Source organism: Armigeres subalbatus, chromosome 2 (assembly GCF_024139115.2).
Source record: "Armigeres subalbatus isolate Guangzhou_Male chromosome 2, GZ_Asu_2, whole genome shotgun sequence".
NCBI lineage: Eukaryota > Metazoa > Arthropoda > Insecta > Diptera > Culicidae > Armigeres > Armigeres subalbatus.
In genome coordinates, this window is record NC_085140.1 from 231,690,133 (window position 1) to 231,715,386 (window position 25,254).

The window sequence follows — 25,254 nt, forward strand, 5'->3', positions numbered from 1 at the left end:
AGAAAGGTACATCCCGAACCAGGTTTCGTCCGCAGGGCACCAATCCTCTGTGTGCAATCATCAAGGTTGACTTTAAAAGAGACCATAAATTAGCAGATTACGGGGTAAAATATGTGAAAGCGTGTTTATAAATTATAATCACAATACCGAGCAGGCACAAAATGAACTCACACGAAAGTCCCGGTCGGTTGGTTGCCCGGCTTGCGGTAGCAAAGCGGCTAGCGGCCAGAAGAAAGCGAAATGAGCGTTCGCTCCGCGCGCACATGCAGAGGACCTTTTAGACTGGGTGGAGATGGGGACCGAAAAATGAACAGATCTTCAATGAGCCCGGACGGAAGCAGCACGACAACAGTAGTTCGCAACTCGAAATGCAAGCCGCTTGCTCTCACGTAACTGTACAGGGTTGAAATTCACGGTCTGGGGGTTCCACAGTTTATAAATGCGCGGTTCATTTCAAGCTACCTGGAAGTTTAGTGAACATATTTTTGCCTTTCTCGAAAACAAAGTTTACGTAAATGCTATACGATAACTCCAAGAAGAAACTTATGATAAAAGGCTTGAAGACCCATAGTTCTTCCTCTTCTTATTGGTATAACATCCCCACACTAAGACATAGCTGCATTGCAGCTTAGTGTTCATTAAGTATTTCCACAGTTATTAACTGTGTGGTTTCTAAGCCAAGTTACCATTTTTGCATTCGTATATCATGAGGCTAACACGATGATACTTTTATGCCCAGAGAAGTCGAAACAATTTCCAATCCGAAAATTGCCTAGACCGGAACCGGGAATAGAATCCAGCCACCCTCAGCATGGTCTGTCTTTGTAGCCGCGGAGACCCATAGTATAGTTTACAAATCTCGACGAACTGAGGTGATGTCTATATGTGTGTATATGTGAGTATGTGAACAAAATTTTGTAGACATTACATCTACTATAGGTTAAATTCAACATTTTTTTTAATACAATAATCAGTAGGCAGCGCCGTAGCGTGTGGTTGGCCAGGTTGGCCCCCGCCAAGGGCGCAACCCTCAGGGGGGCGCCGAAATCAAGAACTGCGGCATGATAAACAGAACCATTTTATTAATTGCAGGGCCAAGTAATGACAAACCGACTGCAAAGTCTAAAGGGCGATATTTTTAGTAATCTAAATCAATCAAAGAATTTTTGTTTACCGTCGTCGGGGTGACAATCTGAGATGCGACAATGGGTCATCGCTCTCACTGAGCTCGAGTCATGGCCTGCTGTTGGCTGATCAATACCCATAAAATTGTCCGTTGGAACTGCGTTGGAAGATTGTTGCATCTGTCATCTAGGCACACACTGTAGGTAAACTGCCTATTTTGCAAAATATTTCTCAAACTTACAGGGTCTTGCAGTACCGTCATCGTGGGTGACAATAAGTCTGGTGGTGTTCATATGGGTCAGCGTCCTCCTCAACAGTTTGAAGGTCAAATAGCAAAATCGTTCAAATAGGTCTCTTATAATTTAGTTTACATGCCCTCAGATACATTTAATCTGTTCTTCAAGTATTCCAAGTAATTGAAACAGTGACCCATTCTTATCTACGTTTTACCCATTTTTACGCCCGACGACGGTGTGGTCTTAGTTTTGACCGCTGCCACTTTCACTGAGATTTCCGGAATTGGTAATTAGGGCCAAGAAAAAGTATCAGAGTCTTTTATTTGTAACTTGTAGATGGGATTATTTTTATTTTGGACACTATTACCCGTTAGTTGACCAAATTTTGAAAGGCTTTTTTGATCTAATGACATATACCGGGTAGGAATAAGGGTTGGAAAGGTAAAGATTTAAGATAAATTTGCTTGTTTCATTCGAAAAAAAACTTCATTGGACCCGGTGGCATTTCGATTTTAGCAAATCATAATCTAATACACGCAAAAAAAGCATTAACGAATTTGTGAAATAGCAAGGTCACGGTGTATTTTGAGTCAAGTTTCCATGATCAACAGTCACGTTTTTAGGAACGTTTTGGGAAACGTGGCTGGTGCTCTCGAATCAGTGTTCGGGAATCACGAATTCGGGAACGCTTTTTTGGCGTGTAGGTACGAGTTCAATGAGAAAAATGGGAAACTGTTGAATATACAAAGGGTAGAATAAAATAACTTACTTATTAAAATAACTACTTTGGTTACTATTTCTCAAGGCTATTAGAAGATTAGCAAAATTTATCCGCAATACAAACGCCTCATTTCACCACGTGGCTCTTCTGCTTCCGATGGCGTTGGACTTCAAAGTTGGATATTATTGACCCAATGAAGTACAACAGTGCCTCCAAACCACTGACAGACCTATTCTAAAATATTATTTTTCTGGATTCGATAAGCTCCGATAGCAATTTAGAACATCAAACGATTCATTTCAGAGTTGAATTTTCTTGACCCAGCAATCATCTGAAATGTGCATAAGATTTGGCAGGATTTTCAAACCCCTTTTCTCCGTGCTTCACTTTCAAGTACGCCGGTTCCTTAAATTGAGTGCTAGGGCATTATGGACAGTATGAGTTGTAGGGAACCATAAGTAAAGAACCCTCAGCATTTTGTATGATCTCCCAGCCTATTCTGGATGTTTTTTCGAACTCTTCAAGGTTCCTTACATATTTTCCTCTATTTCGCAAACACTAAAAAATGTCATAAAATTTCAAAACCTTTTTAGCGGGAAAACCGCCGAGTACTGCATGCTATTTGAAGCACCTTCAATCTTTTTAATCTTACTTTTGGTAAATACTGCATGCCATTTGAAGCACAAGATTAATGGTGCTTACTTTTACTTTCACTTTTGGGTAAGATTCAAATATTGCACTTTTTTTCTCAGTGAAATAGGGGCGCCCAAAACATATTTCGCCAAGGGCGCCGGGAGTCCACGCTACGGCTCTGTCAGTAGGAGTTATTTTAGAGCAGAGACAATTAAATTAGGTCCATTTCAGTAAGTGTCAAAAATGATGTTAATTCAGAATTAAGAAACTCAAGAATCATCAAATAATATATAACAATCTAAAACTCTATTTATCTCACCCGTCATAAGACGAGTCCAATGAAACTGATCTTTACTCTTGACAATGTTTCACCCCTGTACCATGCGAATATCTGTGCATTTCGGCGTAGAATTTAACCTCTTTTCTCTCCACTGAAACAATAATGTCCACAGCGTAACCCAACCCCAGCCATGATTTTCGCAGATAAGTGAAAAGGACTAGTTCAGCCGGACCCATAAAACCACAGGACTAAGTGATATTCCACTGCCATGTGCTTTCCGGTGCTATCCTGTCCGGTATTACACCACATATTTCATATTTTTGTCCACCTTCGGCCAACTGTGGCATGCCGGCCGTTGGTCTGCAATGTGGCAAAAGGTGAACCTCTCCGGCACATTGAGTACAGTTCTGATTACCCCCGGATCGTAGCCTCAGTCATACGAAGTGCAGTCAGTGGTAGCGGCGTTTGACTCTCTGGCAATTCACGTTCATGTTTTTTTTGTGCTTGATACTTTTGTGGTTTCCGCGTCTGTGCCTCGTTGATTATATTAAAATAGTATATTTTATGGGCTTATATTTTACCCAGTAATGGAAACAATCTAATAAAACTCGTTCTTTAGTGCGGCAAATTGGCGATTTATTTAAAGTATTAATGCCATACTGATAGAAGTGGCAAGTGTTTACATTTTACGATGATTATAGAATACATTGTAGGTGAGCGGTCCATTAATTATATTTTATAGAAAATTTGTACACGAAACTCGTCGTTCGTATTAAAGTTTTCTGTTACAGTTGAATGATGTCACTCACTCGATTGGAATGTAAAACAATATTGCTCCACTACCGTATTTTGAAAAAGGGACGTATGCGCCAAATTACAACACATAGGTTTTCTATTTTTCTGTTAAAGAGTACGACAAGTAGAGTCCGTTAACACGTATATTGCAAAATTTCGCATACGTCACTTTATCAAATTACAGCAGCCAAGGGCTTGTTCATATTATGAGGTTTCTTACGTGATTTGGTTTAGGGTCATTTGGCCGAATACTGTTTGACCGAATAGTTGATTTTTTCTTCAAGAAGTCTCTGAAGTGAGATGTTCGAGGTGAGTATGTAGTATGGAGAAGCGAATACTAACAAGTGAGTATTGAGAAGTGAGTAAACAAAATTGAAAAGTGAGTTCTGAGTAGTGAGGTGTGAGTAGTAGCAAGTGAGAAGAGGTTAGTGATAAGTGAGATGTGCTAGGTGAGAAACTAGAAGTGAGCAGTGAGAAAAACAGAAGCAGATGAGAAAGAAGTGACTAGCGAGAGTTAATAATTATTTGCGAGCGTCTTAGGGGAAAATGTTACACGGTTTAAAAAATGTTGTCTTCCTTTTACTTCCACTAATTCGTATTTTGGTGTCTACACAGATACGTATTTCATCCACCACTTGTGGATATCTTCTGTGTGTTGTTTATCGACTGAACACACTGAAGATGTCCTGAAGATGTCTCGCTTAACTTTTCAAAAGGACCTAAGTAACATTTTTTTCATGAATTAATTTGAATACTGCAAACAATAGCTTTCATGTTGTTCTGTTGATTACGCTATTCAAATTAATTCATGAAAAAATGTTACTTAGGTCCTTTTAAAAAGTTAAGCGAGATGTCCACAAGTGGTGGATGGAATACGTATCTGTGTAAGTGAGTAATAAGATGTTAAACAGAAAGAAGATGGAAGACGGAAAAGGAAGAAAGAAAAAGAAAGAAGGAGCAAAAAAGAAGCAATAAGTAAGAGAGAAGAAGGAAGAATGAAGAAAGAAGAAGTAAACAGGAAGAAGGAAAATTAAGAAAAAAGAAGAAGGAAAAAGGAAGATGGAAAAAGGAAGAAGGAAGAAGGAAATTGGAAGAAGGAAGTAGGAATTAGGAAGAAGAAGAAGGAAGAAGAAAGAAAAATGAAGAAGGAAAATGAAAGAAGGAAGAAGGAGAAGGAAGAAGGAAAAAAAAGAGGGAAGAATGAAGTTGAAAGAAAAAGGAAGAAGAAAAAGAAATAAGGAAGAATGGAGAATGAAGAAGAATAAGAAAGAAGAATGAAGGAAGAAAGAAGGAGGAAAATGGAAGAAGGAAGAAAGACGATAGAAGAAAAATGTGGGAAGAAAAAACCATTAGGAAGGAGAAATAATTAACAAGGAATAATGAAGAATAAAGCAGGAAGTATGAAGAAAGAAGAAACAAAAACAAAGAAAAAAGAATAAACAATATTTTTTTAAATTTTTCATTCCCACATTTTACATTTTACATCTCACTTCTTACTTCTCATGTAGAAATTTTACTCCTCATTTCCTATCTTCTTACTCCTTACTTTTTACTCCGAACTTCTCATTTTTCACTTTTTTCTTTTCACTTCGCACTTTACACTTGACGTTTCTCACGTCTCATTGTCAAACCACTTCAATGTCTCGTTTCTCACTTCTAGCTTCACACACGCAATTCTCACTACCTGTTTCTCGCTTTTCGCTACTCGCAATCTGTGGAATTTGGCTAAACAGATGCCTCAACCAATTAAGCTGCAAAGTACCAGTGTAGTTTTCCACAACTTAACGGCTACTGAATGAATTTCCACACAGGGTGCACAATCGAAGCACTTACAATCTATTTCCCAAACTAACGCTTCCACATTGAATCTAGAAGAAGCTGCTAGATTTTTCTTAGCTTAGTTGGTTAGATCACCATTCGACCATCGAAAGAAAGTGATTTCCTCCAATACATTTCTTAAATTAAATCTTCTCAAACCTGTTGTAAATACTCTCGAAAAACTGCCGAAAATGTCCTCAAAAACGTCAAAGGGTCGTTTTGCCCGGGGGTGCATATTACCTCAGTTTCCCCTACTGATATACTGACATAATATTAGACATTGCCGTACTGCCCATGATCGCACTCGCATTTTTGTTCATTTTGTAAAAGCCTGTGAATTGTTCAGATTGTTCAATTTACTGCATCTAATCTCACAACAGTAGAATAGGCTTTACTATCTTGCTTATCTGTAGTAAGCTGTAAATAACTGAGTTTGCGGGAAGGATTGACAAACGATTTATAAAGTTCGATCATGGGCAGCGTACTTTTAAACTAATTGTAATGGGAACATACTGCTTGAGGTCCACCATACAGCACATTTTATAATTTAACTTCTGGAATGAGTTATTGGCTGAATATTAAATGGAAATTAAATGAGAATTTTAATCCCTGATTTATAGCTGTCTTAGCTCATAAAAAATTGTTTTAGAATTCTCGTAACGGAAAAGACAGGGGTGATAATGAATGCTATTTTCACTTTGAATAACTTACAACAAATTTAGAGTTCCGTTTGTAAAAAGTCAAACTGATGCGCTATCAATTTCTCAAAATATTCATATTGCTAAATTCCTTCCCATTTTGTTTCTAAGTAAATGTAGAAAATACTAAGCTGTGCTTTTCAAAGTATTGTACATAAACCTCTATTTCCATACTCTGGGATTACTTTAGAAATCTTCCTCATCACTCGTCCTTGACCATGCTTGGCCTCTAGGGTCATCTTCAAAACTCACTAACCCGCTGATGCGCGTTGAATGCTAATGACTTCAATATTTCACGTTCAGGTCAATGCCTTAGGTCAGAACTTATCAAGAGTGTTTTGAAATTGTTGTTTTTATCCCGCTGTTTGAGTTGTCGAAAGTGCCCGTCTCATAAGGCAGCAGCGTCAAATAAGATTGATTAATGTTTCAAAACAAACGTCAGCAGACGAGGTTAAGCGTTTCGACTATATTTAACGCCTGATAATTAAAAACCCTGACTCCTCTAGTTTGATTGACGAATGTTTCAGCAAACCCAATCGAGCAGTTGTTAGGAAAAATATAGCAATTTTAATCAGCATTTCCTGAGGCACCAATTGCCACCTCAACACACTTCCAGCCCGAGCCGAGAAAGTGAAACTGTTTGGCCCACTCTGCACGCCATTCTCCTGTCGCCTGGTGATGGATGATAACAAACGATCTCGGGAATAAATGTGCTGTAGCGCTCCCATAAATCACTCCGACTGCCATCTGACAGACAGACAGAGTTGCACCACACCGTAGCGGGTTCTCTCGTTGCTGCTGCCAATGACTCTTCATCAACCCGTTTCGCCTCGTGCGCTGGGAAAAGGGGACAACTACCCATCAACTGCGATAATGATTATAACAACAACTGTAAGAGCCGCACAATATGTCATTAAAATATTGCGCTACACTATTTCGGACGAGGATAGATTACGTTTTTGCTAATTAGAATTAATGGAATATTATAGGAGGTGCTGAAACGGACCTAGCTCCCATAGAACCATCAACAATCATCTCCATTGATCCGGATGATGGCTGTTGTGTGTGACAGTTTCAACTTTTAAATTCTTTTTGTTCGATTACAAGATAACTCCTGGATTTCCCGGATTTTTTTTACGATTTTCTGAAACAAATGCATTCATGCCCAAACTCTTGCTTGTTGAATGTACCATCAGTAAAATCCAAACCTAGCGCTTGGTAGACAGCTTGCAATCGTTCATCATCATCTACTAGACGTACATCAATCATATGCTTGTCAGTGAAGGGCAGCTGTTTGTGGTTTATACGAACAAATCATCCGTAAACTGAGGTTGAATGGTGAAATGTTTCTGTAGTTTTTGGTTGTTATCGTATGATGAGGTAGGCGTAATATATTTTTAGATAATAGTTAGTTGAAATGTTCAGTAAAGTGTACCGCGTGAGTGTGCTGAACAAGTGTATTTATTGTTACCATGCTAAATAATTAATTACGTATGTATTACCCTATAGGGTAAACTTATACAATCATATCAGACCTTATATTTTATTTGATTTCATTAATTTTAATCGTGAAAGATTTTAAAGATAGGGTTTTCATATTCTGGTGTAAAAATTATAATTATTTCCAGGTTTCTGAAAGGCTTGACGAAGGAGCAATCGCTTGTAAGACGCGAGTATACTCACTGCACGCGGAAGGAGCCGATCTAGAACTCTAAAAGTTGAGAAACTTGGAGTAATTGGCTCATGTGATGAATTGCTCTACATATAGTTTACTAATGACACATAAATCAGTTCTTTGTTCAGAATGCGGATTTATCTTAAAAATGAAATTAAAAATTTATCACGATTTGATAGTTATGGGCAGTAGACTGGCCCAGATTACTATGGGGGGAAAAAAATGTTGTCGAATTCCACGGGGCACCCCCCAGAATTGTGTCTTTGGGTGAGAAAATCAATCTCTGAAAATTTCAGCTCAATCGCTTGTTGCATAAGCTGGCGCATTTGATTTGAAGTTTGTATGGGGATTTCAGCCAAAATGTATAGGAAAATACACCTCCGTCACTAATTCGATCTGGAAATTGGTTCTGATTGCTCGATTGACCTCAGAATTGCAGAAACGGCAGTTGGTATGCTACAGAACAATTTGACAGAACATTGCATGATGATTAAATGAACTTTTATATAATTTTTGGCTGATTTATTAGGAGCTGATTTGTGTCTTTTTGCCTTTCTTGGCCGCATCGCACCAGCCGAACCCTATATAAAAGTTCATTTAATCATCATACAATGTTCTGTGAAATTGTTCTGTAGCATACCAACTGTCGTTTTTGTAATTCTGAGGTCAATCGAGCAATCAGAACCAATTTCCAGATCAAATGAGTGACGGAAGTGTATTTTCCTATACATTTGGGATGAAATCCCCATACAAACTTCAAATCAAATGCGCCAGCTTATGCAACAAGCGATTGAGCTGAAATTTTCAGAGATTGATTTTCTCACCCAAAGACACAATCCTGGGGGGTGCCCCGTGGAATTAGACAACTTTTTGTTTCCTGGGCCAGTCTTGGGCAGATATAAACACATATTATTTTGTATTAACACAAATTTTGAAACAAAAGTAAATCCTTTTTCTAGCCACCCTTATCACCCACAATTTTGCATTATTTAGGGGAAGGGGGCATTTCAATATGCCCTACACTACTAAAAATCCACACATATTTATTGGCAAAAATCCATAGATTTAACTTATGATATATATCAGCGCATACATCATTCTCCACGCGAACTACTAATAAAATATATATCCAAATAAACTTTATGTGTGGTCTCGAATTAGCAATTATTTAATTTATGTGTGGTTCTATATCGATTATATTAGGGTGGAGCTATTGCAAAAATTTATAACGGTGACACATATATCTTATATAGATATTTTTGGCAGAATTTACATCATTATTGATATTGATGTTATTCTTTTACGTGTTAAATTGAATTTCCCACAATTCAGTATTTCCCTAATAAAATGATCACAACATATGTTCTGCATTATTCAAGAAATCTCTGGAGTAAGACCTGAATCATACAAGCAATCCCTGTAGTAACGCCTTGTGGTTTGCCTGCGTTTCACAAGGTCTATCTCCAAATTCAAATATGGCAAAAGCTCTTTTTATGTGTGATATGTGTAAGGACATAAACGGGAACCTTCTTACGAACGAGCGTGAAATTGCGATGTGGCAGACGAAGATGGCGGTATGGTGATGGACCTGGGAGAACGCGCGCAGGACATAATTGTACCGGCTCCGGATCTCCAGGAAATCCAGAAGGAGATTGGCCGGCTGAAGAACAACAAAGTCCCTGGGGTTGACCAACTACCAGGAGAGCTATTTAAACACGGTGGTGAGGTACTGGCTAGAGCGCTGCACTGGGTCATTATCAAGATTTGGGAGGAGGAAGTTTTGCCGCAGGAGTGGATGGAAGGTGTCGTGTGTCCCATCTACAAAAAGGGCGATAAGCTGGATTGTAGCAACTACCGCGCAATCACATTGCTGAACGCCGCCTACAAGGTACTCTCCCAAATTTTATGCCGTCGTCTAGCACCAACTGCAAGGGAGTTCGTGGGGCAGTATCAGGCGGGTTTTATGGGTGAACGCTCCACCATGGACCAGGTGTTTGCCATTCGCCAAGTACTGCAGAAATGCCGCGAATACAACGTGCTCACACATCATCTATCCATCGACTTCAAAGCCGCATATGATACAATCGATCGGGACCAGCTATGGCAGCTAATGCACGACCACGGTTTTCCGGTTAAACTGACACGGTTGATCAAAGCGACGATGGATCGGGTGATGTGCGTAGTTCGAGTTTCAGGGGCATTCTCGAGTCCCTTCGAAACCCGCAGAGGGTTACGGCAAGGGGATGGTCTTTCGTGTCTGCTACTCAACATCGCGTTGGAAGGGGTAATACGAAGAGCAGGGATTAACACGAGTGGTACAATTTTTAATAAGTCCGTCCAGCTATTTGGCTTCGCCGACGACATAGATATTATGGCACGTAACTTTGACTGAAGAGGGGAGCTAAGCGGATCGGACTAAACATCAACACGTCGAAGACGAAGTACATGATAGGAAGAGGTTCAAGAGAAGACAATGTGAATCACCCACCGCGAGTTTGCATCGGTGGTGACGGAATCGAGGTGGTAGAAGAATTTGTATACTTGGGTTCACTGGTGACTGCCGAAAATGACACCAGCAGAGAAATTCGGAGGCTTCAAAGTCAACATGCGTAACCAGAAGTCTATCAAATTGTTTCAAAATTGGTACATGCCCTTCCTGGTCCGTAGAATAGAATGTGAACTAATATGTTCTGCATTATCCAAGAAATAGAAGTAAGATCTTAAAGTCTACACGCCTAACCAAAGGTTCGACGACTAGGTTGAAAAGCTGCACATGCTCTTTGCGGTCCTTAGAATAGAATTTGATCACTGCATATGTTCTACGTTACCCAAAATATTTCAGAAGTAAGTGGTCCTTTGTGGTTTATTTATTTATTTATTTATTTATTTTCTGGTGTAAGGCCACACTCGAGAATATCTAATCGTACAGTGATTTACGGAACAATTCAAATATATTATGACGATGAACTCCTTAGCCGTGCGGTAAGACGCGCGGCTACAAAGCAAGACCATGCTGAGGGTGGCTGGGTTTGATTCCCGGTGCCGGTCTAGGCAATTTTCGGAAGAAGAAGAAGATGACGATGAACTTAATAGCCTAATGTTACATGTATTATGTCTGATTGTCTGTGGTATAGCCTTAAGGTCAACACGAGTATCCAAAGGTATATCGAATGGTTTCGGTCGGTCTAGTTTTGACACAATGCCTCATATGTGGAATTGTTTTGTAACACGGAAGCGCAAGATCTTGCTACTTCAATTGAAAAAAGACAGAATCACCGTCTTCGACCAGAGATCGCACAGACTGACCACTTAACATCTAGTATGAGACAACGGACAGGACATTCACAACACCATTAAAACACCAGTAAACCAACAATTTTCTTGGAGAATCTGCCTACAAAGGCACAACATATGTAACAAAGTTATTTGTTTTTCACAACAACTTGTAGGGAACATGCAGGGAACTGTTTAATATAAAATGCTGCTCAGTAGAACACAAAGTGTTTTGCCACCGATCATAACCCTTTTGGCAAACAGCAATTAACCAAATAACTATTTTTGCAACTTATTTGATTTGTTTCTGACATGCAACATTCCATGATTATCCAAGAAGTCATTTGCGAGGCATCGTCAAAGGAACGAATATGAAAACTCGTGTATCTCTGAACCTGAAAAGTAACTTTCATGAGATTTGGTGTATTTTTAAAGTATCCAATACAATCTATAAGAAACAAGCGGTTATTTAAAAGATGTTGAGCGTCTTGCCTGGGTTAGAATGGAATGTGTTTTCATCATATGTTCAAGGATGATCAAGAAATCCATGATGTTCAAGAGTTCAAAATTTGCACTCGTAACTGAAGAACTACCAGCTTGCTTCAAATCTGGAAGATTTTCCTTGTGGTACTTGGAACAGAATGTGTTCAGGGATTATTTTCTGATTCGCCCAAGAAATGGCAAGGTTACATTCTGTTCTAACGTGTGTAGACCCTAGGGACTTACTCCAGAGATTTCTTGGATAACGTAGAACATATATTGTGATCGCATTCTATTCTAAGGACTACAAAATCATGCACCACTTTTGATAAAAAAAAAGTCGACACACCTTCGTTTAATCGTGTAGAACTTATGGCCTTTCTCCAGGGATTTCTTATATAACTGAGGCCTTATCCTAGAGATTTCTTGGATAGCACAAATCAGTTTTTATTGTAAAGACCACAAAGAGCATTGATCAGTTTTGAAAACTGTCGATAGACCTCTGGTTACGCGTGTAGACTCTAAGGCCTTACTTCTGAGATTTCTAGGATAACGCAGAACACATGTTGTGATCACATTTTATTTTAAGGACCACAAACAGCATGTTACACTTTTGAAACCATTTGAACCACTTTTGGTTACGCGTATAGATCCTTATTCTTTTCTCCAAGCATTTCTTGTATGATTGAGACCGTATTCGAGGGATTTCTTGGATTGCGTAAAACATATGTGCCACGTTTGAAACCAGTCGATAGACCAATGGTTGCGGATGTAGACTTTAAGGTCTTGGATAACGCAGTACATATGTTGTGATCGTATTATTTTCCAAGGACCACAAAGAGCATGTACCACTTTTGAAACCAATTGACAGACCTTCGGTTACGCGTATAGACCCTATAGCTTTTCTCCATGGATTTCTTGTATGACTGAGGACTTAACCGAGAGATTTCTTGGATAGCGCAGCGTTCTAGAACATATGTAGTGATCACATTCGATTTCAAGGAGCACAAAGGGCATGTACCTGTTCTGAAACAAGTCGATTGACCCATGGTTACGAGTGTAGACCTTAAGGCCTTACTCCAGAGATTTTTTGGATGACTCGGAACACATACTGTGCATTATATGCTAAGTACCACAAAGGGCATGTACCGTATTTGAATTTGGATAATAGGCCTTTGGTTAAGCGAGTAGATCCTAAGGCTTTACTCCAGAGATTTCTCGGATGACTAAGACCTCACTCCAGGGATTTCTTGCATGACCCGAAGCAATACCTTCAATTCTAAGAAGCGCAAAGAGCATGTAGCATATTTGAAATTGGTTGAATGGCCTTTGGTTACGCCTGTAGACTTTTCGGCCTTACTTCAAGAATTTCTTGTATAACCATGAACAAAAGCTATAAACCTTTAGAGCGGACAAAAAGTAATTAGTTTCTGTTTCCAAAACTGTCAAAATTATCTAAATTGGTAAAAATTGTTGAAATTATGAAAATATTAATTTATGGAAACACGGGTACCCTGTCGGCCATCCACGTGTTTTTTTGTTGTTGGCTGCATGAGGGTTAAAAAATACAACTAACTGATGCTTTCTTAAAATTGTTGAAAATCTCAATCATATTGAAAATATGTTATTTAAAAAAAGTGGAGATATTCCGTTGCCAGGAAACTAATGAGGCAAAAACCCTTTTAGCTGACTGCTCCTAGAGAACAATGCACCACGCGTCGGCGAATCAGCTTTCTGGTACAAATAGAGCATAGAGAAATTCCTTTCAAACTCGGACCCGACCCGAACCCGGAATGAAAACTCTTATCAAACCCGAACCCGACCCGTACCCGACAATTTTTGCAGTCTTAAACCCGAGCTGGACCCGAACTTATTTTTTTGGCGAAAAACTCAAACTAGATATTTTATATTTCTCTTCACACCCAAAAGGGTATAGGCCTAAACAACGAACAAGCCTCAAAATTACCAGAAACGAATAAAAAAATATTCAATACTTTATTTCTCAAACTCGTACCCGACCCAGACCCGACATTTTATCATCTCACAAACCCGTACCCGACCAGAACCCGATATTGTCCTAATTTTCCAAACCCGAACCCGACTTGAACCCGTCGGGTTCGGGTTCGGGTCGGGTTTCGAGTTTGAAAACCCGACCATCTCTAGGCGTTGGCAGGCAATATGGAAAATTTCGATACTGTTTTCGCCTAACCTACATAATTTGTAGCATAATCTCGTGTAGCGTCAGTAGCACACGGCGAAAAACGGTAGACAGCGTATGTTAAATTGTTAATTTACAGACAAATATTTTAAGCTCTTTTTAGCTCAACCGTCTAAGACAAGTTTAGTACTCTCCATTTAATTCCACTACGTTTTGATATCTCTGGAGTCGACAAGTCGGGTCAAGTACGAGACACTGAAGACGACCACACAGTTGTGGTCGAAATACGTATCTGCAAAGATAACAAAACGTAATGAAATTAAATGGAGAGTACTAAACTCGTCTTAGTCGTGTTAATTTTTGCTTTGTTATGTGCTCCTAATTGTTCACTATGTTTTAGTTTTCCCTTGAAAAAGACACAATAAATAGGCCGAAACTCCGGGCAATGCAAATGTGAACCCGTTTGAATAATTTTCAGACTGAAAAAGCCAGAAGAAAGGAACAAATATCACAGTCGAACTATAATCCATCAATAAGATGGCTGAATTACATGGTAGCTTTTTCAGTTCAGTTCAAACGAAGCATGGGTTCCTTGTCGCAAACTGAATCCCCCTTTTTACTCAAATCCCGAACTGTTTCATACTCCGAACACCCGTTAAATGAAAAATTATCTGAAACATTTAGTTATTATTGCATAAATAAACTAATTATTTCGGCATACGAACAGACCAAGCGAATCATAATTGTTCAACAATGAGAATTTATGTGCAATGCATTTTGCATTTTAGTGCATTCAATGTGGTTTTCGGAATTGGAGACCGTTTTACTATGTGTGTTTGCCATTTTAAATAAAGTTTGGCAGAATAAAATCACTTATATGAAATTTCTATTCTTCCGCTACCCGATGGATGCCGCAAAGGCCATCGAAGTAAAAAATGTGCTTAAGTGTACGTAATATGCGTTAAAACGGAACCCATTTTCCATCTAACGAAACAAATATTGTGTTGACAGATCAACTCTACGCCACATGCTTGGCGTACGCTCAAATTGAAGCTGAATATGTGTTTCTCCGATTGACCACATCCCATAGAAAGCTTTTGGCAGTCGTACATTGCCATTCTACGCATAATTGTCCCATGTTACCTTTGATGAAAAATATCAAATTTGAGTCAATTTGTCCCAATGAAAAAAATAAGTTGTTGTTTGATGATAATTGAAACTAAAATCCGTTTAAATAAGTAGCGATTCGTTTTATGTCCTGAAATAGTATTGCCTACGCTCATAACAACCCAAAATATTTGTAAATATCAAGATCCAATCGATTCTGAAATTGGTGGGACAAATTGACTCGAGTTTGGATTTTTTCATCAAAGGTAACATGGGACAATTACGCGTAAGACGGCAGTACAATTCACAATGAAGAACCAACAGCAGCGCTGCCAGAAGTCAAATTTAAAGTTTTGCGCCACGACAAATGTTTTGCAATAATTCCTTTTTTGACACGCTCACTCGTTCTCCGCGTGAGCGTTGCCAGCTTTCTCCGTTTCCTCACACCACCCTCCTTCGCATATGCGAAGCAGACACGTCATTATCATCATTATCTTCCTTCCTCCTTCTTCCTTCATCCGTCTTCCTTCATTCTTCTTCCCTTTTCTATTTTTCTTCTTTTCTTCTTCTATCTTTCTTCTTTCTTCCTTCCAACATATTTTTCTTCCTTCATCCTTCTTTCTTCTTCCTTTTTCCTTCTTCCATCTTCCTTCTTTCTTCTTTTTTCATACTTCTTCATTCTTGCTTCTTCTTCCTTCGCTCTTCCTACTTCCTTCTTTCTTCCCTCTTCCTTCTTCCCTCTTCCTTCTTCCCTCTTCCCTCTTCCTTCTTCCTTCTTCCTAGTTCCTTCTTTTTGCTCCTTCTTCCTCCTTCTTCCTTCTTTTCTCTTCTGTCACTCTTCCTCTGTCTTCCATCCTCCTTCTTCCTTCCTCCCTCTTCCTTCTTCCATCTTCCTTATTCCTTCCTTCTTCCCTCTCTTTCTTCCTTTTTCTCTCTCCTTCCTTGGTCCTTTCTTCTTCCTCCTTCCTTCTTCTTCTTATCAATAACTTCGCACTACTCATACTTCTGGCTTCTTGCTTCCCATTACAAACCCCCTCTAATCTCTTTATTCACTACTCACTTTACATACTCAATAAGGAAACACATTTCAACTATTCAGCCAAACAGCATTCGGCCAAATGACCCTAAACCGTACTGACAATTAGTTAAGGAAAATTGCTTTCATAAGAGCAAAATATGTGAGAGTTTAAATATTAGCGGCTATGATTCCGGTCCCCGAATGGTGGGAAGAGTCGATTTGAAACATCTCCATCCTGAGCAATAGCCAACTATTGCCAGCTGGTACCAAGTTAGTTTTCGGACGATTGATGCATACTTTTTAGCAAGATGGTGGAACGGGTCTACCAAAAGTCCACGAGACGCACCGGATGCCCTCACCCTTTCTAAGGCTAATTCAAATATGGATCATAGGCAATATTGCTCTTCCACTTACAGTTTTGTATCATGTTATTTTGCAAGTGGAGAAGAGTTACATATGGATCGCTTTTAACTACCGTAATCCGGAGAAACATTGATCATTTTTAATTGTTTTGTAAATATCTTCTGCGTAAGTGAAGCCGTGTTTTTTTTTTTTTTTCATATTTTTAAATCGAGTACTGCAACATGTAGAACGTATAAGTCAAAAAACTTGAAATTGAAAAAAAGAAATAAAATCGTTTCTCAAAGCGAGTTGATGTAGATGAAAGAATAGAAAAACTAACTGAACTAGACCCATAGTGTTATATACTAATCGACTCAGCTCGACGATATGAGCAAATGTCGGTCTGTTAGTGTACATTTTTACAAGGATGCATTTACGCACGATCTATCACACGTGCTTAGTAGAAACCACATGAAAGTGGTACTGGAGTGTCGGACTTGACCAATGAAGGTAATACCGACTAAACTCCCTTGGGCTCCGTTCATTGTTTCCCCCAGGAACTGCCTGGTGGATAGGCAGTACTTACTGTACTCGATCATCCCGTATGAGGCTTACTTGGGTACTCTAACAAATCCTTTTTTTTTTTTTTTTTTTTTTTTTCTTCCTAAACAATGGAGGGGGAATCTGCTCAACAGACATCCTGGGTTGACCAGGAAGTGCTGGGTTAGGGGCCACCTCCAATGAGGGAGGCAGGGCTGCATCCCCGACCAGCTAAACCGTTTCCATTGCCGCCAAGCCCATCGTCCCTTCGGTACAACCAGAAAGTAATGCTTCAAAGGGGGGCCAGTGCATGACGCACCCTCGAGGTTAGCTGCGTGTCCTTGCAGCATCGAACATCGTGACTCGCTTTTTAGAAGAACACCATGGTATCGTGCCAGCGCATTGCCGGCTTTCCAGGTGGCCTTACCACGCCCTATGTCCTCGGAAGGTGGGCAGGGTCGACTTCGCGCCTGCTTCCCTCTGCACGACTGGTATCAAGAATGATGATGCCGCGTGCACCCCAAATTGACCTTTCTGCGATAGGGCCTATTCGCCAGCACACAGAGGGACTTGCCGACGCGAGGCCTACGCCTGCCCCAGCCTTGACGAGGACCCTTTCCGTCCTCGGGCTCGGAACCCGCCTGGTTGACCGACGCCGCGAAAGCGACGATACCATGTTGTTCTTCGCGCGGCCACTTGTTCGATAAAAGGATCGAGTTCGAGCACAGAGCATGACCACCGGTATGACCCATGAAGCCGACTCCGATCCCTTGGACCACCTCTTATTTGCGCCTGAACTAGCCATCCTTGAGTCCATGCGCCACCTTCTGTGTAGCTCCGAGACGATTTGGGCGATAGCCGATAAAACGGCGTTCCAGCCAACTTCGTCTTTACACATCCTCCGAACTAGGTTGTCCGGGGTAGTGTCCAGACCACATGTGGCAAGCATGTGGTCACGCATTGCGCGAAAACGTGGGCACACGAACAACACGTGTTCCGCCGTTTCCTCTAAACCTGCGCACACCAAACACTCGGGCGAGGCCGAGCAAGCCAGCTGCTTTACCTGCACTTTGATTTTCCAGCACGCTTAAACGCCGGGCACATCGAGCCCCCCATGGGGTGCTTGCTGTTCACAGCTTTGCTGGAACAAATCAAACAATTGGGAGGGTTCGTGCAGCATTGTGCCTTATGTCCCTCCAATCCGCAGCGTCGGCAGAGATTGCTTCTGTCAGGGCCTTTGCAGTCCCATTGCTTGTGCCCCGGTTCCAGGCACTTGAAGCAAACTTCGGGTTGCTCGTATATGCGCACAGGGCATACCGACCATCCCACCTTGACGCTCCCTAACTTGACTACCTTGTAGGCGTCCGCTGCAGATAGCCGAACCAATGCTACCTGCGTCCCTGCCGGACCTTTCCGTAGCCGAACGGCTGCGGTGGGTGTCTCCACTTCACACTGTCGCCGCAGTGCCGTGACGAGCTCTTCGACTTCAGTGATCTCGTCCAGGTCTTTAACCATTAGATTCACCTCCGTCGTGAGTGCCCTCACCTTGACCGTCTCGCCTAGGACCTCCTCCGCCAACTTCTTGTAGGCGGCGCCCTTTTGCGAGACGCCCCGCTTCAGCTCGAGTATCATCTCGCCCATCCGGGTACGTCTTATTCGACGTACGTCGGCGCCGAGTTCACCGAGCTTGACGTCACTCCTCATCGCCTTCAAAACATCCGAGTACTTAGCCTCGTCCGCCGTGATGACTAGGGCATCGCCCCTGGAGCGATTGGCGCCTACCCTAGACTTCTTGCTACCCTCATTCGCCTGGGCCTTCTTTTCGGCTCTTGACGTCTTCGGTTTCCTCTTGTTCTTGACCAGGGTCCAGGAGGCGTCATTCCCCTCTATTTCCCTGGTCTGGTGCGGCTGAGAACTTTCAGCCTGCCGTAACCCCTTACCACTGTCTTGCCTGAGTGGACGGACCTTTCCAGGTCCTTCCTCCCCCGGTTTTGGAGGTACCTGACCGGGGTTCAGCTTCCCAGCCCCACTACCCTTGTTCGGGGTAGTAACCCTCCGCGTTTTGGAGCGGCCACCAGGGAGCTCATCCCCTGGAGACTGTCTCCCCCGTTTTTGTGTCTGCTCCGTTGGAGTAGTCACCCCCGACGTACCCGCAAATACTTGAGCCTCAGTCTGGGTAGACTTTGGCACCACCGTCTTAACTGGCACGCCTTCGGTCGACTCGACCTTGCCCGAGTCCGCGAATCCTTGGGCCTCAGTCTGGGTAGACCTCGACTCCACCGATTTCAAGGGTTTACACTTGGCCGTCCCGACCGCCCTCTCCAGCTTGGCGTCCAGCATCGACTTTCGATGTTTCTGCAAGCTCCTCTTGAGGTCCTTGCTGATATTATGCTTCGATGACGCAAAGTCGATGATGGCGTCCAGCTGTTCCGTCGCCACCTCGAAGGCCGAAAGCCCATCGCGTTTGCGGTTCATCGCCTTCACAAGCCATGGGCCGTCAATAACCCCTTCCGGCGTTTTTATAGCCGAGAGGAAGGTTGAGTGACCCACGCTGGCGCTGCGCACTGAGCTGCCGACTATTGCCTCTGGCCTCCTAGGCGGAGACCTGAACAACCCACCTCTTGCGAAGGGGTTGTCGCCTACACTACTACCACTAATTGAAGAATTGACTTGGTTTTCCATTTTGGTCCCACGAGTTGCTCGGGAAAAGAGGTCCACCACGCCAGAGCCCAGCATAACGCGGTAAGGGACAATTACTGTGGAGGGTGCCCAGGTACCCCACAGGCTCCGTTAAAGGCCTAGCTTATTATTTCACCCCCCTGGCCATGCATCCCCTCGGCACGGGTCGCTTGACGCCTTGGGATTAGGGGTTAGGGACGATGGTCCCGGTCTAACTCGCAGTGGCCATGGGGAGGGGTCGTCAAGCCCTTGGACAAAGTCCCTGCACACCCTCTGACACACCATATGAGTCGTACTGGAATGTTTACCCTGCCATCTGATCCACGCTCTAGCACACCAATTTGAAACTTATTTCGGTGCTCACTTTAGCACACCCTGTGCAATCCATACTCATACGTATCGCTCACTCTTCTGTCATGCTGCGAAGTGGCGACTGCGGTGCGAAACTCTTACCTCGACATGTGCAAACCTCTCATTCACATCCCTGCAGTCAGCCTGTTTTCGCTCTAACTAACAAATCACAAGTTAGTCATGCTTGTCGACTGCTACTCGGCACGCCAAATTATCTGCAAGCTGGCAATCTGAGTGGTTGCAGTCGAAACTGCGTTCCACTTTGCCACCGTTTGGCACATCCTCTGAATAAGGGTATCCGGGGTTGTGTCCCGACCGCAAACGTCTTGCATAGCTCTTCTTTCGACGTCGAAACGAGGACATACGAACAGTATGTGCTCTGCAGTTTCGTCAACACCTGGGCAGTCAGAGCGGACGGGGCCCTCCGCCTGCCCAAACATGTGGAGGTACTGTAGGAAGCAATCATGGTCTGACGGGAATTGTGTCAGATGGAAGTAAACTTCCCCATGGGGTCTCTTCACCCAGCTCGATATGTTAGGATTCAGCCGGTGGGTCCACCTACCTTTGGAAGAGTTATCCCACTCGCGCTGCCATCTGGCAACTGAAGTCACCCTGATGTGTTCGCGGACTCCTCTTCTTGTCATCCCGGATGATCATCCCGACTGGCTGCACCGTGTGATATCGTGAGGTAGGCAGATATCACGCTGAGACACATCAAGCGGTATGTGCTCTTCAGCTTCCGCAGGTAACTGGTTACCCCCAGAGCTCTCGCCCAGAACGGGCCACTACACCTAAGAATAGTAACGGCAACGCCTGCACACAAACCTTGGAACTGTTGGACATCATCCTCGATAATGCCGCAACAGTAGTCGAAGCCCTCTTGCACGCATAGTCGACATGGCTGCCGAAGGTCAGTTTGTTGTCCTAGGAGCTCTAAACCCCGCTTTGATGTAATCGCGACTTCACCCACATGAATCACTGCATTTTGAACCGACTTGCGATTGTTGACGATAACCAGATGTTGAGCGAGCTCCAGGCTTCTTGCGATCCAACACTAACGCACAGTATCGAACTCCTTGCCTTTCTGGTTGGATCGCTACCTCGGCGATCTTTACCACCGAGTTAATAGCGTCCAACGTGGACTTATCCTTACGAAAACCAAACTTGACAGGCCGTCCGTACGCTCTGCGTACGGGGTCAGCCTGTTAATGATGATCCTCTCTAGCAATTTCTGTCTGTCCCATCTTTCGGGGAATCTACACTCATCAAGGCATCTCTGCATATCTGGCCTGAACATGTTCGGGTTCGCTATGATTGTTGCTTTGAGAGCGCTGTATTGCACTCCATCAGGCTCTGGAGCTTTGTTCGTTACCAGGGATTTGGCCGCCGCGAGTAACCTTTCGTTTGTCACCGGAGCCACCAATTCGGCCGCACTCATATTGTCTTGCGGCGCAGGAAGCCAGGGATTTATGGCTCGGGACGCGAAGAGTACCTTGATGTTCCTCGCCAACCTATCCGGGACCGTTCGGGGGGTGAAGAGCCCCCTTTGGTCTTGGCTATCACTATTCTGTAGGCGTCACCCCACGGATGCGCGTTGGCACCTTCGCATATGTCGAAACACAGATGTCACACATGTCGGAATAGGGCTTCACTGTTCCACCATCCGCATGTGGAGAAGCGTTACACATGAGTCGCTTTTTACGCGGGTTTAGACTTACGTGCACTTTGGGTTTACACGATTTTTACGGGGATATTTTAATTTACGCACGGGAGGTGCGTAAAAACCATATACAAATGGATTTCGTTGATGTCGCTTTGTACGCTTTTGAGATCTACGCGGGTTCTGCGCAGATTTTGGAGTTCATGCCGATTACTTTTACGTCAATTTTGGTATTTATTCTTTTTTTTAATGCGAATTTTGGAACGTGACTTAAATATTTGATTATATGTATTTTTATTTTTAACTAGTTGACCCGGCAGACGTTGTCCTGCATAGTAGGCGAAAATGCGCGTTCGGAATAGCCCATGCGAAATTTCCATACGAATCTTTATTTTTGTTTTTCACGACTTACTCAACTTTACACGTGATTTTCGCATGAGGAAATATAATATAAACCCGTCGGAAACGATAATGAACGTTTCCGCTGAAGGAATGAAGAAAATCCATCCAGTCGTTTTCGAGTTATGTGAATACGACCACAGACCATTTCATTTTTATTATATAGAATATTAAACGGCTCTGTCGTTTTGTAGTTAACTTTCGTCTTAAGTTTCAATGTGTTATTAGGTTCACACGTATTATCGGATTTCGCAACCATATTCCGCTTTATTTGACGGCAACTAGAAAAATAAAATATGATATGATGGTTAAACAGATTCTATCGAGATCTATCCACTTTCACTTTTCTGTATAATCTGCGTCTTATTAACTGACATCTGATATATTGCGGTAATTAAAACGTATTTATTATGTACAGTGAACTCTTCCTTAGTTGATATTACACTGGGGTTGATTTTTACACGGTTTGGTTTTGCTTGTTTTTACTTTTAAATTTAATAACACTTTAAAGGGACCCAATAGAAAAAAACACGAAAACTAAAGAAAAATCAGGTGGTATTTAAAAAGTCGTAGAAATTAAGGTGGAAACTCGATTAATTCCAGCCGTGTTAAAAAATTACCCCAGTGTGAGAGAATCAACGAGTAATAAAGCATATATGGTAAAACAGATAATAATGCAAAATTACTACGAAGAAACTGATCAGAGTAATCATAATTTACAACGAATTATAGATCATCCAGTAAGAGTTCATTATATACATAATCTGTATTTTGAAAATCAATCTAGGGAGCCAATTTCAACGATCGAAATTAATTCGCATGCTTCACACCAGTGACGCCCAACACAGGATCAGAACTGTATCCGTGCACCAAAACTGCCAATAAAGGCGCCATAAGCATTACGTACATGAGGATCTTTCTAAGAATGAATGAAATGTATGCGTTGATAAGGATGCAAGAAAACTTACCGTAGTGGGAAGCGGGGATAAATATTCCGGTCGAATGTACTGATTACTTGAGGTCAGCATTGTGGCGGTGGTTATTCCGAGTCGCTTGTTACTTATCAGTCTTTCAATCACTGCATCTACCAACGATAGCAACGGATTGCGCGGTGAAGGTATTTCTTCTCGCCTTCTTATTTGCTAGCAAACATCTGGTTTACAAAACGGTTGTTCCTTACAGTACTGCTTCGGTTGACTGCTTGCGATGACAGTTGTTTGACATGAAATTATAATTAATCCGCTTATCAGATTGGAGCCTCTATAACCACATCAAACCACACAAATAGTCGAAGAATTATCACTGCAATAATGCTGTTTTGTTTTCTGTTACGTTGTTGTTGTTTATTTGTCACTTTTGCTTTCACTTTGCTATTTATTAGCTCGTACTGCATAACGTGTGGCTGCATCAATTACCGCTTCATGATAGGGCGCACATTAAATTGACAGCCCAATATTTTCACCCACAGCGCGATATGATATGCTTGAAGAGAAATAAAAACATGAAATCACGGTGCTCTCTGGCCCGCGGAAAAATACATAAATTTATCCGTAGCAGTAATCACGGCCATAATTTTATTCACACTGCGGAGAGCAATATTTTCCACTGGATGTCGGTTTTTTTCCTCATTGTATTCAGGTCGTTATCCAGCGTGAGTGTAAGAGTAAAGTTACCCCGAAAACAAAGCAAAGCACAGAATAAAAACTACATAAATCACTGAATTATAATCCCCTGAGCTAGATTTATATCCATTTAGACGCAATAAATCCACATTTAGTTGAAGTTATGTAAATTAATCCATTATTTTATTTCGCCTAGATTTTTTTTTCACTGAGCATTTTTCGTATTATATTGCAACTAGGTTGTGAACGGTAATAACTTATGCTTAATTCATTCATAACTATTCTCGTTACTATTTTCCACAGTCGTCTGATATTCAAGCACCGCTTCGTTAGAAGATCCGACAATATGAATGTGCCATAAACTGCTATCCGTGGATGACAATGAATGCAATCAACTCAAATCATCACCAATTGCTTCGAAGGGGGAAGTGCGCTCATAAATTCAGCAAATGAGCCCATAAGAGCCTATGTTACACATCACATTCACACTCGAGTGCGAACAATAACAGTTCAAGAGACAAACCACAGCAATCATAAGGGCTTCATTGTCCACCACTGAGGATTATGCTCTACCATAGCAACCATAGATTCCAGTGGGAACGTAGTTGGCGATGATCGCGCGTCCGAACCCGTCCACCAATGCGAGAGAGAGACAGAGACAGCGAGTGTACGCGCGCAAACTTTGAACCCGCGACTAACCGGAACAAAACCCGACAACTCGACAGACGGAACGAGTTTCGCGAATTGAGTCCAAAACACGTAACGCGACCGGTGAAGCAAGCCAACTTCATGCAAAAGTGATTAATAACATTTGTGCGCTTCTAAACGATCACAATAACTGACAGCGACTAACAAAAACATTCGACTACTAGTTTTTACGCTCTGCCGCTCTCAGATGTTGTTTTTGCTTCTCACTAGTCTACTGGTTCGCTCTCGCCTGTGAGCTAAAGCTGAATCAAACGAAGGGGCCCGAAGATACCCGGCGAAGTGAGTTTCTACAAATACCTACACATATGCTTTCGAGGGGCCTTCGCGTTTCTCTCAGTTGTGCATCACTGTGCTCCATGAAAAAGGCGGTCAAATGGGGTGTGGGGCATAAACAGTCTGGAGCCACCCAAAACTGATTCCCTCCTCCAAGCTCCGCATGTTGTGTTGCCAAGAAAACAGTTGACTGTGAGGATGTGGTCGTATCATAGAAACCCCACTACATGCTCCACAGAGCACATGGCGGACTGCTCTCCAAAGAGAATATGATCAACACTAGCTACATGTGGGACAGTTTGGCTACTCAACCGAGAGCAAAAGAGCTGGTCCTACTCGCCAACGGCGGCAGAAGTGGATCATTTCACAGCTGGTAAGTTTCGATTGGAACATGCGCTTTCACGGTTCGCCATGATTGCAACGTGTTGATGTATGTGACGTCAAATTTATTATGGCCGCTGCTTGTTGGCTGGTATCTCTTTGTTGTTGGCGGTTTTACACCTCGTTCCGTTCATTCACTCAAACAGGCATAACGTGGTCGGTGGGGCGAGACGGCGGCATTGTGGGAATTGTACATTTTTACAAGCGTGCCAGGCCAAGAGGTTAAGTGATGGCTGCCCTTTTGTGTTTCCTATTGTTTTCGATGTTCGTTTAGAGATGAGA

General features: G+C 42.3%; 1 protein-coding gene across 4 annotated transcripts in view; it reads right to left on the reverse strand.

The window, feature by feature from the left end:
- LOC134211879 (zinc finger protein Elbow) overlaps positions 1 to 24,470 on the reverse strand; it is a 108,392-nt gene extending 83,922 nt beyond the window's left edge. Inside the window, exons 1-2 of one of the 4 annotated variants that reach the window (XM_062689241.1) lie at positions 24,193 to 24,470; positions 22,957 to 23,470 (exon numbers count right to left, since the gene is read on the reverse strand). In XM_062689241.1, coding sequence (XP_062545225.1) covers positions 22,957 to 23,016 — 60 coding nt within the window. In that variant the 5' untranslated portion in view covers positions 23,017 to 23,470; positions 24,193 to 24,470. Of the gene's footprint in view, positions 1 to 22,956; positions 23,471 to 24,018 lie in introns of all 4 variants that reach the window. The other 3 variants (XM_062689240.1, XM_062689239.1, XM_062689238.1) reach the window with 3 other exon arrangements.
- Between the last annotated feature and the right edge of the window lie 784 nt (positions 24,471 to 25,254).